General features: G+C 42.0%; 1 protein-coding gene across 2 annotated transcripts in view; it reads right to left on the bottom strand.

Annotated features, from left to right (window-relative positions):
• Positions 1-6: 6 nt before the first annotated feature.
• The window catches only part of LOC102294758 (oxysterol-binding protein-related protein 10), a 92174-nt gene continuing 77800 nt past the window's right edge, over positions 7-14380 (bottom strand). Inside the window, exons 8-13 of one of the 2 annotated variants that reach the window (XM_005927666.3) lie at positions 11268-11414; positions 10380-10878; positions 5076-5262; positions 3345-3527; positions 3101-3254; positions 7-1807 (exon numbers count right to left, since the gene is read on the bottom strand). In XM_005927666.3, the coding sequence (XP_005927728.1) occupies positions 1763-1807; positions 3101-3254; positions 3345-3527; positions 5076-5262; positions 10380-10878; positions 11268-11414 (1215 nt within the window). In that variant the 3' untranslated portion in view covers positions 7-1762. Of the gene's footprint in view, positions 1808-3100; positions 3255-3344; positions 3528-5075; positions 5263-10379; positions 10879-11267; positions 11418-14380 lie in introns of both variants that reach the window. The other variant, XM_005927665.3, reaches the window with a different exon arrangement.

Consider the following 14380-nt stretch of genomic DNA (forward strand, 5'->3'; position numbering starts at 1 on the left):
AAAAAAAAATACTGTTAAAAGTCTAAAAATGTATGCCCTCATTCATATTTTGGCCAGATTGTAATCTTTGTCAGGGCAATACTGAACCCCGGGCCTCATGTTTGACACCCCTGCTGCATTGCTTCTACCTTGCAGTATAAAGCCCTGTGATGCAGCTGTGACTGCTATATAAATAAAATTGAACTGAAGTTGTATTAGCATGGCTAGGGGGAAAAAAAGAGGTTGGCCACCTGTGACAGCTAACATGCTGTATGCACGAGTTTTGCCCGAGCCCAGATGTTCCCAGGTTTCATTAAAGAAAACACGTTTAATAATTGCTTGTTGGATTCATGTAAGGCCAAAGTCAGTGTTTGTGTAAAACAAGCTCCAACATTGGTCTAAATGTCTGACAGGTTTGTTTTTCACACATATATAATGCAGAGCATCATCATGGAGTGGGTGAGCTCATCTGCATACAAATACTGTCATACGTTAAAAACCTAAGGCGGGGTTGTGCGGTTTTCTTTCTTTTATGACAAAAAATAAACAGTTTTCATTTAAAACCTTTTTACTTTATTGTAGAAAAGCCGATCAGTCTGAATAATCGTCACATATCTCGTCAAATGTAGACATAAAAACGCGAGTACACAGTGGTATGAACCTCTTCCTGCAGTGTCCCAGTGATTGTTATTCTGGCAGACCTTCATCTTCACAGAGGCAGCCTCTTTCCCCCACCACCACCACCCCCAAAATGTGATAACATGGCTGTATGTTCCTGCAAGCTGCCTCATCCATAATCATCACCACAGCTGAAACAAAGAAGTATTAACTTCAGGAGGCACAGACGGGGTGTACAGGGGCTCCCTAATTATGGACGTGTCATCTGAGGGGCGCAGATACAACACCGATTAGAGGAGCTCTTGGCTACAATACAAACAAACCGGTGTTTTCTTCTGGAAGAAAAAGCGTGTGATGGTGAAACGAGAGGTAGTAATGGAGCTCATCTGGTAGGCAGAGGTGATAGAGCAACATACTGTCGTAAGCATGTGTAATAGCCATCAGTACAAGATGGGAAAGCATACTGTACAATTAAAATGTGCCAAGATACATTCATAGTGCAGACACAAACAATCAGGACCTTCACTTTCTAGTAACCTGCTGTAATATATTCTATTTTAATATATACTAAATCATCTAATATAGTACATTTGATTTTAAATAGTTTTAAATCTGCTTAGGTTTCCTTAATTCTTCTAAAGCTCTGAGAGACCCAACCTGATTGGTAAAAGCCATCGATACAAAATAGTAGATTTACTTCTATGTTAAAAGTGCTTTATAAACAAACTAATCTGGGAACTACAGTATTATGTGTTACGGGAGAAGTGATCCACTCTAACATGGCATGAAACCTGGAACAAACACTGATGATTTCTGAGAAAAACGCGCTGATCATTAAAAAGAAAAATACAAAGTGGGACACTAGTGGCAGGCGTCATAAACTATGTGTGTGTGCAAAAAAAGGCCTTGACAGGTGAAAAATAGAAATATTCTACTTTGAATACTACCAACTGTATATAAAATGTACTGCTCTCCCCAGGAGTCCCAAACTGTGGAGATCCATTTGGCACCTTGTTTGTTTCCTGTTTGTGTCGCCGTAGTGTCACTCGGTGGGGTCTGAAGGTCCACGGGGGACGCCGCTCCCCTCGTTTGACCCCCTCCCCCATCCTCCTCAGCACGGGGAACTGGAGTTGTTATAGTCCATTAGAAAGGAGCGTTTTTGATGTCAGGTTGACTTCCACAGCGGGTTATTATAGCTCCAACCATCCCCCTGCACAGGTGAGGGAGAAAAAGCCTTTTAAGAAAATAAAGCTCAAATTTGGATCAAATTACCAAAATTTACAAAGTAAGGCCCATTTAAATCCCACCCAGTGCATCTTTAAAAACTTGCAATATTGTATAAAAGCTCTTTATGCTTGATAGCATATGAAAATCAGAAATCCAGCGTCTTAGATTATAACATTATTTCCTAAAATCAATCAAAATAGGATTCAGAAAGCAGTAAAGTCCAACTTTTGAAAAGTATGCTAATTTATACACCATTACTTGGCTCATGGGCTCATTTACCGCAAATTACTGCATCAGTGTGAGTCGAAGAGATCAGTAACACCAACGCAGTGCACAAAGCTGAAGTCCACGTTGCTCTGTTAGCATCTGTAGTCTTCTTGATAAAGCCAGTCAGCTGATGATTGAAGCACAAAGTGCTCTAAAATCTGTGTTGATTCTGGACTTGGTAAAAACAGAGCGAACCAACCACCACCAACACCAGCAGATCACATGACAACTGCAGAAACTTCACTCTGGAGCTTGGAATCAGTCAATTATATATAAAAGGATGTTTCACTTCATATGGAACAAAATGTATCTTTTGGAAGTGAAAAGCAAAAAGAAAAGATGAACTTAATCAATGTTTTGCACATACACTTGTACTAGTTCTCTCTACAGGTGGTTGTGGCTCAGGAGGTAGAGCAGGTCATCTCTTCCAGTATGAATGCCAAAGTATTCTTGTGCAAGATACTGAACCCAGAGCTTCTGATGTGTTTATATGTAATTGTGCATGAATGTTAGATAGAAAACACTTAGATGTAGAAAAAAAAACTGCTTGTGTGCCTGAGTCATAGTGTATAACGTGCTTTACATAAGAACCAGTCCATTTCTGTACAGTAGACAGCAATATAGTGGAAGCAAAGGTGATTAAAGCAGCACGACTTTGCAGAAGCAAGAACTAAACCTAACATTTAGTTTGTGACCCAAAAATGTATCACCACAAAAACAGCACACAGTATAATCACACAGTTACAAGCGCTGTGTGTGCTACTAATGAGAAGGGGAGAGGCGTTACCTCGAGGTAAAAATAAAGCTTACTTCTGAAACAATCAGCAAGGCTCAAAATTCTTTTGCTTGTCAGGGCGACTAAATAATGCAAAGATTTTCACTCAGATTTCACAGTAAATGAAGCGCACTATTTATTAAATATAGTATTATGCCGTTCAGTGGGATATACTTTGAAATAGGAATGTTTACAAACTAGAGCTCAGACTGAATCTTATTGCTCTTGCAGTACCTCTTTAGTGAAGTATTTGGGCATCCAGGGTTTGTTATCAGCTGCTCTCTGCCTCTCCTCCCCTCTCTGACACTCCTCCAGTCTGTGTTTGTGCTCCGTGGCCTCGTCGATGTTCGCTTCCTTCAGCGACTTGGTGACGTTTTGCCACAACCGCCTATAAGCCAAAACACATTTAAAACCGTGTCGGAGGGCAAATGAGTGTGAAACGCTCCCAAAATGCTCACTGAACTCTGCTGCCTTTCACCTGGATTCTGTCCTCGCCTGTTTCTCCACCGGCCGCAGCTTCTTCTTGGTGACGGGAAGCTTGGTCGTGTCGATCACTTTGGTTTCCCCGCTGCTGTACGTGAACTCCAGCGTGCCGTTCCACTCTCCCTGTGCTTTGCACACGATGGTGTTGGTCGGGTTGTGCTTGACCTCTGCTGTCACCCTATGGCAGCAAGACGGAGACCATTGTTGTTGTTAAGTTAAAAGCAGCCTTTAGCAAGCAGATATTTAAGATATATACATGCACTTAAAATCAATTAATGGGTGTTTGGGCTGTTTGTCTTCTCTGGGCTGTCAAAGCCACATCTGCCATCATTACTCTGCTCCTCTGTTCCCTGTGCTTTGAATCCCAGTGCTGCTCTTCTAGTTTGACTTTCAGACTCCCAATCTCCACCTCATTTGTTTGCTCAGAGCCTTATCCAATTCTCCACCTGCTTCATCTCCAACACTGCCAACATCTAGATTGCATGGATCGTCACCTACTACTTACTCTGCTCTGCCATTATTCAGTTTCATCAGAGTTTAATCGCCAAATAGTTCCTTTATTGAAGCAGTTTTACTAAAACTACCTTCCATACTGTGCTTACACTGTGACATCCATCTGTTGACTAAATTTAAGGAAACACGGTGAGCTTGAGCTCAAGGTGGCTCGGAATGAAACGTGATCTCTCAGTCCATCCACAGGAGCCTAAGGGGTCACTGAGTTGTTTGATTATGAAAACGATGTAAGTAACACGCTACGGCATTTACCATTACTGGATCTCAAGTCTACTAAATGCCTGTGGAAGATTTTGGACCAGTGTTGGGTCGCACTCTCCACCACCACTGTCAGAAAATGGTCACAAAATTTAAATGGTCGCCTGTCTTTACTTAGTCGCTAAATCACATTACTCCAATCATTTTTCAGGAAGTTGTGACTTATTTGTTTGGCTTAATCAGGAAGACAAAAAGAGCAAAGCTCTCCATATTATTTGGTTCAAGTAATAAATGATTTTCTTGAAAAAGTTATGCAACAAGCAATGCTTGGATCCGTAGGCTCTTCCTCAAGCAATCCCTATCATCTGTTGACCAACAGGGTGAACTGAAGTGCCATCCAGAGCCTGTAAAGAGAACAATGCAGGAGGAAGACATAGAGGGTCCTCTCACCATAGACATCCCAGCCACAGACTCTTAACCCTCTTGGTACTGAGCAGAAGCATTCAAACTGCATGCAACAGGTTCAGGGAGAGCATCCACCTGCCACACCTGGATTGTTCTTATGAAACTTCCTGGTTCACACTGATGATGCCACATTGACACCATAAGTGTGCTCAATACATCAACTTTATGCAAGCATCTACTCAGTGTGTGGGAAACATTGTTTTCTCTTAATGGTGAAGAAGAGTTCTGGTGCGACAGATAGTTAATGTTCTTTATGACCAAATTATTGGCAAACATTTCCTGTATTTTCTTTGCTTAAATCAGCTAAAATATTTCATTTTATAAAATAACTCACAAATACTGAAACGTTAAGACAGAAGCATAAGCTGTGAAATCCACTGCATGCATGAACTACTACTGTTGGTGACATAATCTGTCATATGTAAGAGTCTGATAACCTCACAGATGAATTATTTCGCTTCCTCTGCCTTCCCTGAAGTGAACAAGAACCAGCCGTCCTTAAACTGAATCACATGTATAAAGAAGCTATCGCAGAGGGGGGAATACTCACCGATGTACCTTCCCTCCGTAGAAAGGCTTTGTGTGGAAGGTCACTGTGGCCGAGTAGCCGCTCTTGACACAGTTGATGGAGACTTTGCCCCCCAGCTCCACCCAGGGCACAGTGAGGATGGAGCGGGCGTAGGCACAGGGCAATGTGAAGACGTACTCCTCGTCGTGCTCGAGGAGATAAAGGACTCCTACGGGGAGAAAGAGACGGAGCCCTTAAAGTCAGTCCGACAGGATACGATGAGAGCAGCTACAAGAATTTATTTTTATTTATTTATTTTTTTTGAAGCTCATTGTGAGAATGAATTGTTTGAGTGAGAACGCCATTTTCCAAGAAGTTTAAATCAGGTGAGGAATGCCAGCACAGCTGATTTGCCTGCACACCATCCGCCTTTGTCTGAAAACACAATCAGCTGTCAAAGTAATTAAATGCGTGGGCTTCGTATATGGATACTAAGCCAGCTATGTGCCCGTCACTGACTGAGCATTTTTCGCTTATGAAACACAGAAGGCAGCCTGGAGACTTAAACAGCAGATACAGACATTAGACACTCTTTAAAAACTTTACACTTACATCAAACGTGCACACATGAAATAATAGGACATTTAGATGGGAATTGTTTTTGAATTGTGAATCATGCAAAGCCAATCTAATATAGTCTAAGACAATAAAAAGGAGCTGAACCAAAACCACTCAAGATGATGTCTGATTCCAACAGATGTGTCACAGTGCATTTCAGAACAGATCCATGAGCAGCTTCCAGCTCTGGATTGCACAGGAACAACAAAAATCATCAAATTTACCAAATAAAAGATAAAAAGCAGACTGCATGATCTGCTTTTGAGATGCTCAAGATAGTCAGAAGTTTACATCCAGTCATCCTAGGCATGGTAGTCATTGTGATTTTGGGCTTGCAATGATTTGTTTGACAGCACTCCTTGGACTGACCAATACTAAGGACAATGGTAAAGTCCAAGGAACTCAGTGAAGATCTGAGAACTGTAGATTTTAACAGGTTGGAGCTATTAGACCCATTTCTAAACTGCAGATTCAAAGGTGATCAGTTTAAACACAAGTTATCTGGATGTGTCGTAACTTAGCAGTCTGTGTGAAGAACAAAACTGTCGCCTTCAAATGAAATAGGTTGGGATGTTCAGGTGCAACCCATGAACCACCAAGGATCAAGCCGGCCATAAAGTGGAAACTGCTGAAACACTAGCATCACTGTGACAGTGAAGCAGGTTTTACATCGCCTCCGTACTAAGAGGATGTAGACCAAGAAAGAAGCCCCTGCTACAAAATCAACACCTTGAAGCTTGACTGAAATTTCCAGCTGCGCACTTGGACAAGCCAAATGCTTTCTGGAGAAAAGTTTTATGGTCAGATGACACAAAGATTCAGTAATTTGGCCACAGTAACGAGGTCTGTTTGGAGACGTAAAGGCGAGGCTTTCAAACCTAAGAACACTGTACCAGCTGTCAAGCATGGAGGTGGTAGCATCATGCTCTGGGGCTGTTTTGCTGCTAGTGGTGATGGTACAGTCAACAAAGTGGATGGAATAATAAAGAACAACCCAAATGAACAGTTGAAACTTAGACACAGTTATAACAGGAAAATGATCCTAAATATACATCAAACTGGTTTTGAAACTGATAAAAAAAAAAGTTACCAGTTGCTGTTATGGCTTTCTTAAAGCTCTGACCTCAACCCAATTGAACATTTGGACTAGACTTAAAAGCTGCGTCTGTGCCAGGAATTAATCAATTGAATTGAATTTTAAATTTTGCCAAACAGAGTGATCAAACACCGGAATTATGGGATATATATAGTTTGAACCTGTATTAATTTGCAATTATAAAAGCTATTAGCTACACTGGAGAATATTTAGCAAAATAGAAACCAGTTTATCTCGTTGGGCTCCTTGTTTGTGTTTCAGTCTCTCAGGAATCCCCATAAAGAAAAGCTATTGTGCTTCTAATAATCCACTCACCAACATCATGTGTGTCATCAGTGTACAAGGAGATTTAGTTAGATCAAGTTTTCCCATGCCCCTCTCATGACCACGAACAATTTTCAGCTCTACCATCATAACCTCGTGTTTGCAAGAGGTCACTTGTTTAGCTGTTTCACTGCAAGATGCCTTCAGGGGAAAAAACTGCATGCGGTCCTATTGTGAGCACATAATGACACAGAGTGAGAGAAACCAGCGACGGGAGTGCCAGGCTTAACCAAGTACTGCTGAAAGAACTGTCTGTGTGGTAAATGAGTAAACTCGTGGTGGTGGAGTTATTCAGAGCTCATTTAGAGCAAATAAAAGTAGCAACCACAAAATATAAGAAATGAATTCCTCCTCCAAGGGGCTCAAGTGACGAAGCTTTTCATTTATGAGTCAAACACATAGAAAAACTATTAGAGAGATGCAAATACTTCAGCATTATTCTTACATTAGGGCACATTTTGAGTAAAAATGCTTTGGTGCTTTAGACAATTAAATACGAAGATCAATACCACGTATATATAAACTGGGTTATTTAGAAAAGTGCAACACAAACAAAAATCTGTACTGATTCATCTGAACCTTTAACTGACAGAAGTACATAAAAGTATTTAAAAATATAATTGTAACTGTATTTTTTAAAATTATACAAATTTTGAATTTGATGGCTTCAAAAACATTCAACAAGCTGGGACAGAATTTGATGGATGTTTCCTCCAATTAGGAAACGCTGCTGGTTGCCCATTTATTGCATTGACTTTTTGTTTTACATTTTTTCCTGACCGACAAAATGTTCACTTAACAAACCGGTCACTCGGCTGTCATGAGCCAATTCCATAAGTTTCCATTTAAAAAATAATCATGGTCCAACTTTGAGCAACAATCAGAGTCTGTCTGCAACAACAGACTCGACTCAACTGGTTGTAAAAGGAAAGTTGCTGAGCACCATATAATTACACCACATAAGTCACTGTCCTGAAGCAACAACATCAGTATTTGTGGAGTAATTTCTGTTTCCAATACGATTCTGCCTGGACTCTGAATGTGAATAGTTAATGTGAATTTCTGCGAACAGTTAATCTCCATATTATCACAAACAGTTTGCATGCACTGTATCTGAACCTGACCTCATTCAATCACACCTGATAGCAGACTGACCCCGACTTTTTCTTTGACCATTTTTGCACTAAAGTCACTGTGAAGACTGCAACTAACTGCAAGTGGTTGCAATCCTGATTCCAGTCTTCAAAGCAATCATTTCAAGGGCAACAAGACTGCATACTTGTCATGCTACCTTGGGTCGTTCTGTGGTTTTCCCTAGTGCACAGATGTCGAACTGCAGGCCTCAAGGGCCGGTGTCCTGAAGGTTTTAGATGTGTCCTTGATCCAACACAGCTCATTTAAAGGCTAAGTTGCGTCCCCGACATGCCTAGAAGTTCTCCAGAGGCCAGGTGTGTTGACCCAGGGTATTATACAAAACTTGCAGGACGCCGGCCCTCGATGCCTGGAGTTTGACACCCCTGCTAGTGTGATTGTAGCATTAAGCAAGTTAATTGGTAGCAGGTGAAGTATCATGCACATTTCAGCAGGACAATGTCTTCATGGCTACAAAGACACAACTTCACAGACAGAGTGAGCGTTTGACCTGCTGCCAGTCCAAATCCATCTCCTGTTTAAAAAGTACAGCACTTCATAAAAAGGAGAATCACACAACAGTGACCAGGACTGCTGAGGTGAGTTGAGGCGTTACAGCGAGCAAGACAAAATTTCCAGCTGCAAAACCACAACATAATATCCTCAGTACCAAAGCGATTAAAAGGTTTTATTAAAAGGAGGGCTGATGTAATGCATCAGTAAACATGCCATGTGTGTTGCATCTGTCAAATCCTGACATCTTGTACATTTCCAAGTGCAACTAACTACTCAAAGACTTTTCTTTGTATTTCTGTCACTTAAATAAAGGTTCAAGTGATATTATAGATTATTCCAGTGATTTTTTTCTTCTTAGAAAATCACCCAACTTTTCAAGAAATAGGATTTATATTTGTTTAATCCAAAGCTTACACTACAGTCAGCAAAACCCTTACGTAGCACTTATATAAAAGTGTTAATGATGGCCACGATATTAAAAAACAAACAAGCAATTTCATGTTAATTATATACATATTAATATATTTTCAATAACTGTCACTCTCCTGAGTACTGAAGTCCATTATCAGTCAAGTAATGAGATAACATCCTGAGCACGTTTTCAACTAATCATGTAAAGGTTCTAAAGATGCTTTTGCATGTCATAGATTAAGGCAAAGAACTTCAGTTAATCCAGATGTGGCACATCAGTGTATAAAAAGGTTTATTATTCTTTTTTTCTATCCTACACGACCTCTAGGAGGCTCCATACATTGAGATCCAGGTCAAACCGAAATCTAGCATCTCGTGTAGCTTTCAGGCTGCATCAGCTGCCGTTTCTTATTCTGCTGCTGACTCACTGCCAATCAGTATCAGTGCCTCTTTATAAAACTACAGTATCAGCTGCTGTCAGGAAAGACGCCACTGCAAAAAATAAATCCACCAATCAATGGATCCTGGGGTGACGGTCATCGTGTTCTCTGACGGCAGCATCAGCCTCCGCGCATGACAACGAACTGCTGCATCACAACCTGGTGGCAGGTGGTCAGTTTATGTATCCGGATTTAGTTGATTGGGCCCAAGGACTTCCTGTATCTCGGCTCAGGGTGACTCATCCCTGACAGCTTACTGTACATGATGTAACAGTACCAGCAGAGAGGTCTGGGCTATTGATTGCCACAGGAGGGATCTTATAGTCCTCACACAGACAGTGGCAGGCAGTTTTGGTGAGACACACTGTTTAGAGACTTTCTACATAGCCTGTAGATGCTAGAAGGTGAGCTACACTAAATGAGGGATTGTTCTTTATTAAGGGGGAACTATTTTTCTCACTTGTGGCTGCATAGCATATTCTTGACCCTGCCAGAGTAGATTTACATGATTCACAGTTCAAAATTATGCTTATTTATCTTATGCAGGTGCATAACACGGTTCATCTGCTAACAAGCCGCTTTTTCTCCTCTCCCTTTAAGACAGCTTTCTTCTGATTGGCTGCCCCTTGCAAACAGAAGCTATCAAGAACAGGTGCATGTGGCTGTGCTTACAGCTAGAGCTGTATGCATTAATAAAAATAAAGTAAAGATCAAAACAAAATGCATGAATGCAGGAGACTTTGATTGTTTTCTGTGATAACTTTTTTTTGACCCACAGTATTTTAGAAGGTTTGTGGTAGACTGGCTCACCTTCTCCCACCATGGACACTCCTATAGACATGCCCATGAACTTGCTCTTGGTCCACACGTGGGCGTTGACACACATCCTCCGTTCCCGGCACTCGCAATAAAACCCGGACACAGGGGGATGATGGGACACCTGCTCGGCCACAAAACGCACTCTGTAGCAGCTTCCCGGTGAGTCCTCGTCCTGCTGTGTGTTGTTGGGGCCTCTGCTTGGCTCCCGAGCCGACCCCGGGTTCGATCTGACCAAAGGCTTGACTTTGTCCCGAGGAACTTCCCAGGAACAGTGGAAGGTCTCCCCCAACACGGGGTTGTAGGGTTTCTTTGCCACGGCACCTTTCCGCCCCTCGTGGAAGGCAGTCAGGTAATACTCCACAAAGCGGACTATTCGGTCCTCAGCTGTGGCCCCCGCTGTTATTGACAGGAACATGTCGGGGTGCGCCATGAAGTTAGCGTACATTTCCAGCAGTGATCGCTTTTCCAGAATGAAAGTAGGCAGCACCACCTAGGAAAGCAACGCAAAGGAAAGATAGACACTTTGTGACACATTTTATTTCAGTCAGTGCTGCTAAAATCAAACTTCATAGCCAAGAACTTTTTGGTAACTTGACTTTCTTCTGCCTTTCCATTTGCATCCATGAAAGGCCCAAGGCGAAGAAAGCAGCTATGGTAGAAAGATGCCAAATTACAGAACCTAGCTGACGTCAATGACAACAAATATGATGCAAATTAACTCAGACAACACATTAAAGAAGAAAGAATAGATGTAAAGATGAGTTACAGTTGCAGGAGGAACTTAGGAGGGTTTAGTACATGACTTTGAGGCCTGGCTGAACTAATTCTCATAAGTAAGGATGCCATCTCTCTTATAGAGTCAGTGTTTCTGTGTCATACCCGTGTGAGATCCATTCCCAGTTTGAGCTGCGACAGCAGGTGGAGAATGATGCTCCGCTGGTCATCCAGGACGCCCAGGTCCTCCTCTTCGTTGTCCTCCGTATCCGTCACCTCCTCACTGGGGCTGACGTCTTCCAGCCCTGGGTGCTGCTGTGAAAACAAGAGGGAAAAGAAAATTGGCCCACGTGGACTGCTTGCACAAAATCCAACATATTAATTATATTTTTTCTTCATCTTTTATGTCGGAATCACACATATTTTCACAGCTTGAGAACTCAAAAAAAAAATGCAACAAACTAAGAAGTCAATCAAAAGCTAACACCAAAAGATGGTGCACATTCGGGACTTTAGTCATGCTTAGTATTCCACAGTCACAGACACAATGGTGCTCGCTCTGGCACCTGTCCTCTGAAAAGGCCAAGAGGAGGAAGATAAAGCCATTTTCTTCCCCCACCATTCAACTGTCAATACCAATGATAAGGTCACGCATCTCATTTAGAGGCCAAGACAGGACCTGTTAGAGAAGCAACCTATCGGAACACAGCCAATTACCAATTATCACCAGTCATTCGGTTCATTTTCACTGTGGCCCATTCATGTCCTTTCAGCCTTTCAAGGCACTTTGAGTGTTTTAAATGGCAACAGGAGCTCTGAATTTCTCTGAGTGCGCCGACTGGCCTCTTGTTCGGACTCAAGAGCCTCGAGCTCTGACCTTCACTACGTCTGCAATGGTGAGAAGTTGTGTCCTTCGTTTGTGTCCCACCATTCAACTACAAACACATCCAGTCGAGGTTAAAGAGGAGCTCGTGCCTTTGATATCTCCTGCAGCAACTTGGGGCAGAAAAGAAGATGGGAAAGAAAAAAGAAAGAGGTTGATGTATAATGCAGAAAGTGCTCTCGAGGCTGCAGGCAACAACAACTCTCTGCACGCCCCTCTGCTCTTTATCCTCCATTTCCATCTGTGACTCTATGCAATAACATTTACAGATACATACAGTACGTGTCTTCTTTCCTACTTTAGATTATTTTAGTGAAGACGCTGCAGGAAAAAAGCCAAAAACAGGCAGGAATACTGAGGGAAGTCTGATCTGAAACTCCAGGCAGTGTAATTGCACACAGGGCTCCTGCAGAGAGCTGGGAGAAGCAGAAGAATACCAGTGTTCCAGGACCCGAGTGCCTGCTTGTCACCTGAATATTTTATTCCATGGGTGCACGCCAAAATATCCACATGCACACACAGACTACACGCTCTCTGCACCAAAACATTTTTGCACAAAAGACACCAGCGCACACAGGAGGGAGCATGCATGAGCACACATGTACAGGAGTCCCTGGGGCTGCCTGGTTCTCGCAGCAGAGTGATATATATAGAAATGAAAAGGAGGGGAGGGGAGGATGGTAGGAGGAGGTCTGTTATGATTTCAGTGGTTCTAACTAATTAAAGAGGTTCCTGACAGCAACAGGAAATTACTGCTGAGGAGGTCAGAGCGTCTCTCCAGAAAACCCTCGAGTGGATATATCGGTGGGCTCGGTGGCTGGCATTAACTCAGACTTTTTAATGCAGTCCAACTCGTCCAAAAGTGGATCATAATGTGTCTCAAATAGGAAATAACTGCAAAGTGTGTTCAGATTTATGGCTCCATCGAAGCGAGAGAGGGAGAGGACAAGAGCCTGTACACTATTAAAAGGTTTCAGCTCCGTTCCTCCCGCTACCGTCACACATTGTAGCAGAAAATCCATCATTTTAATAAGTTCTTCTACAGTCATGTTTAAAATCACGTATATGCCCCTCTTGCTCTCATGTAGTGCTTCCTGTCGCATTTTTTACCCTTTTAACCGCCCACTGTTCCTACCACAGTCCCTAACAATTACACATGTTGTGAACATTTAACATACACACAGACAAAGCTCAAATTTTCAAAGTCAAGCAGTTTCTCCCAAACTCATCTCATACAGTGTTGTATGAGATTCCTTTAAAGTGGTGAAGTAAGTATTCAGATCACCAAATTACACTTTATGTGCTTATAAAGAACGACAGAATCAGCTGTATCTGCAAAACGGTAGGTTATCTAATAATTAATCATCCAGATTTGATTTATATTTAGCAAAAATAACTTTAGTATATAATTTAACTAGTGGCTAGATATGACAAATAAATGGAGTGGAGTATAGTTCAATATTTTCCTCCAAAAATGCAATGCTTATATTCCACCATGTTCTTCATAAATGCAATATAAAGAGGATGCGAGAGATTTTTCAGATGAAACACAAAAAAATGTCAGCTTATAGCAGACCAATAAGGCATTAATACATATCTATTAACAATTAGTTACAGAATTAAGCATGTCAGATGTATTAATGAGAGTCTAAGAGTGTATTTTGCACTTCAAAAACAATCTCAGCAACTTTAACAGATGCAGAAAATGTTTACCACACGAATAAACCCCGACGGCTGATTTGTTCTATAATTTATGAAGTCAACAAAGGCGCTCAGTGTTGGAGGAAAACTCACTGCCTCCCACATCAGACCAGCAATGTTCACTGCCAAAATGCACAAACTTGTGCCCACTGTGTGCCCCCCTCCCCAGGCTGCATATACACTTACTCACCCCATAACCAAAACAGAGAAAAAAAAGATAATCAGCACACGATGCAAGGGTGCATGCACACACAAATATCAGCTCAGAAACACTTACACTGCATTGTTGTGCAGCTACAGGCTTGACCTGCATAAGACTGGATCTCATCTCCAAAAGGAAGAAAAGAAACGGATAGGCTGGCCTCAGGTAAACGATCCAGTGGAAGGAGGGAAATTAAATCTTCTTGCTCCAAAAGCAGGACGGCCGCAGCACGGCACTTCAGCCGGATCAAAATCCAATTTAAGAGATGTTCTCTTGGTGGAAACTCGATCTAAATTTGGATCTTTTGAGATGATTAAAGCTCGAAGTGTCTTCTCCCACATGTGGGTTTCCTGACTGAGTGAGCAGCTGCCTTGAAGGAGTCTTGGAGCCTTGTTGTGTTTTTTTGGTTTTTGGAGAGGCGTTCAGTGTGCCTGAGCAAAGTTGCTATGCATGACTTACAGAGAGTCTCTCTCTCGCCTCTGCTACCCCCCC

Source organism: Haplochromis burtoni, unplaced genomic scaffold, assembly GCF_018398535.1.
Source record: "Haplochromis burtoni strain Fernald_Lab_line unplaced genomic scaffold, NCSU_Asbu1 Contig_90, whole genome shotgun sequence".
Lineage (NCBI taxonomy): Eukaryota > Metazoa > Chordata > Actinopteri > Cichliformes > Cichlidae > Haplochromis > Haplochromis burtoni.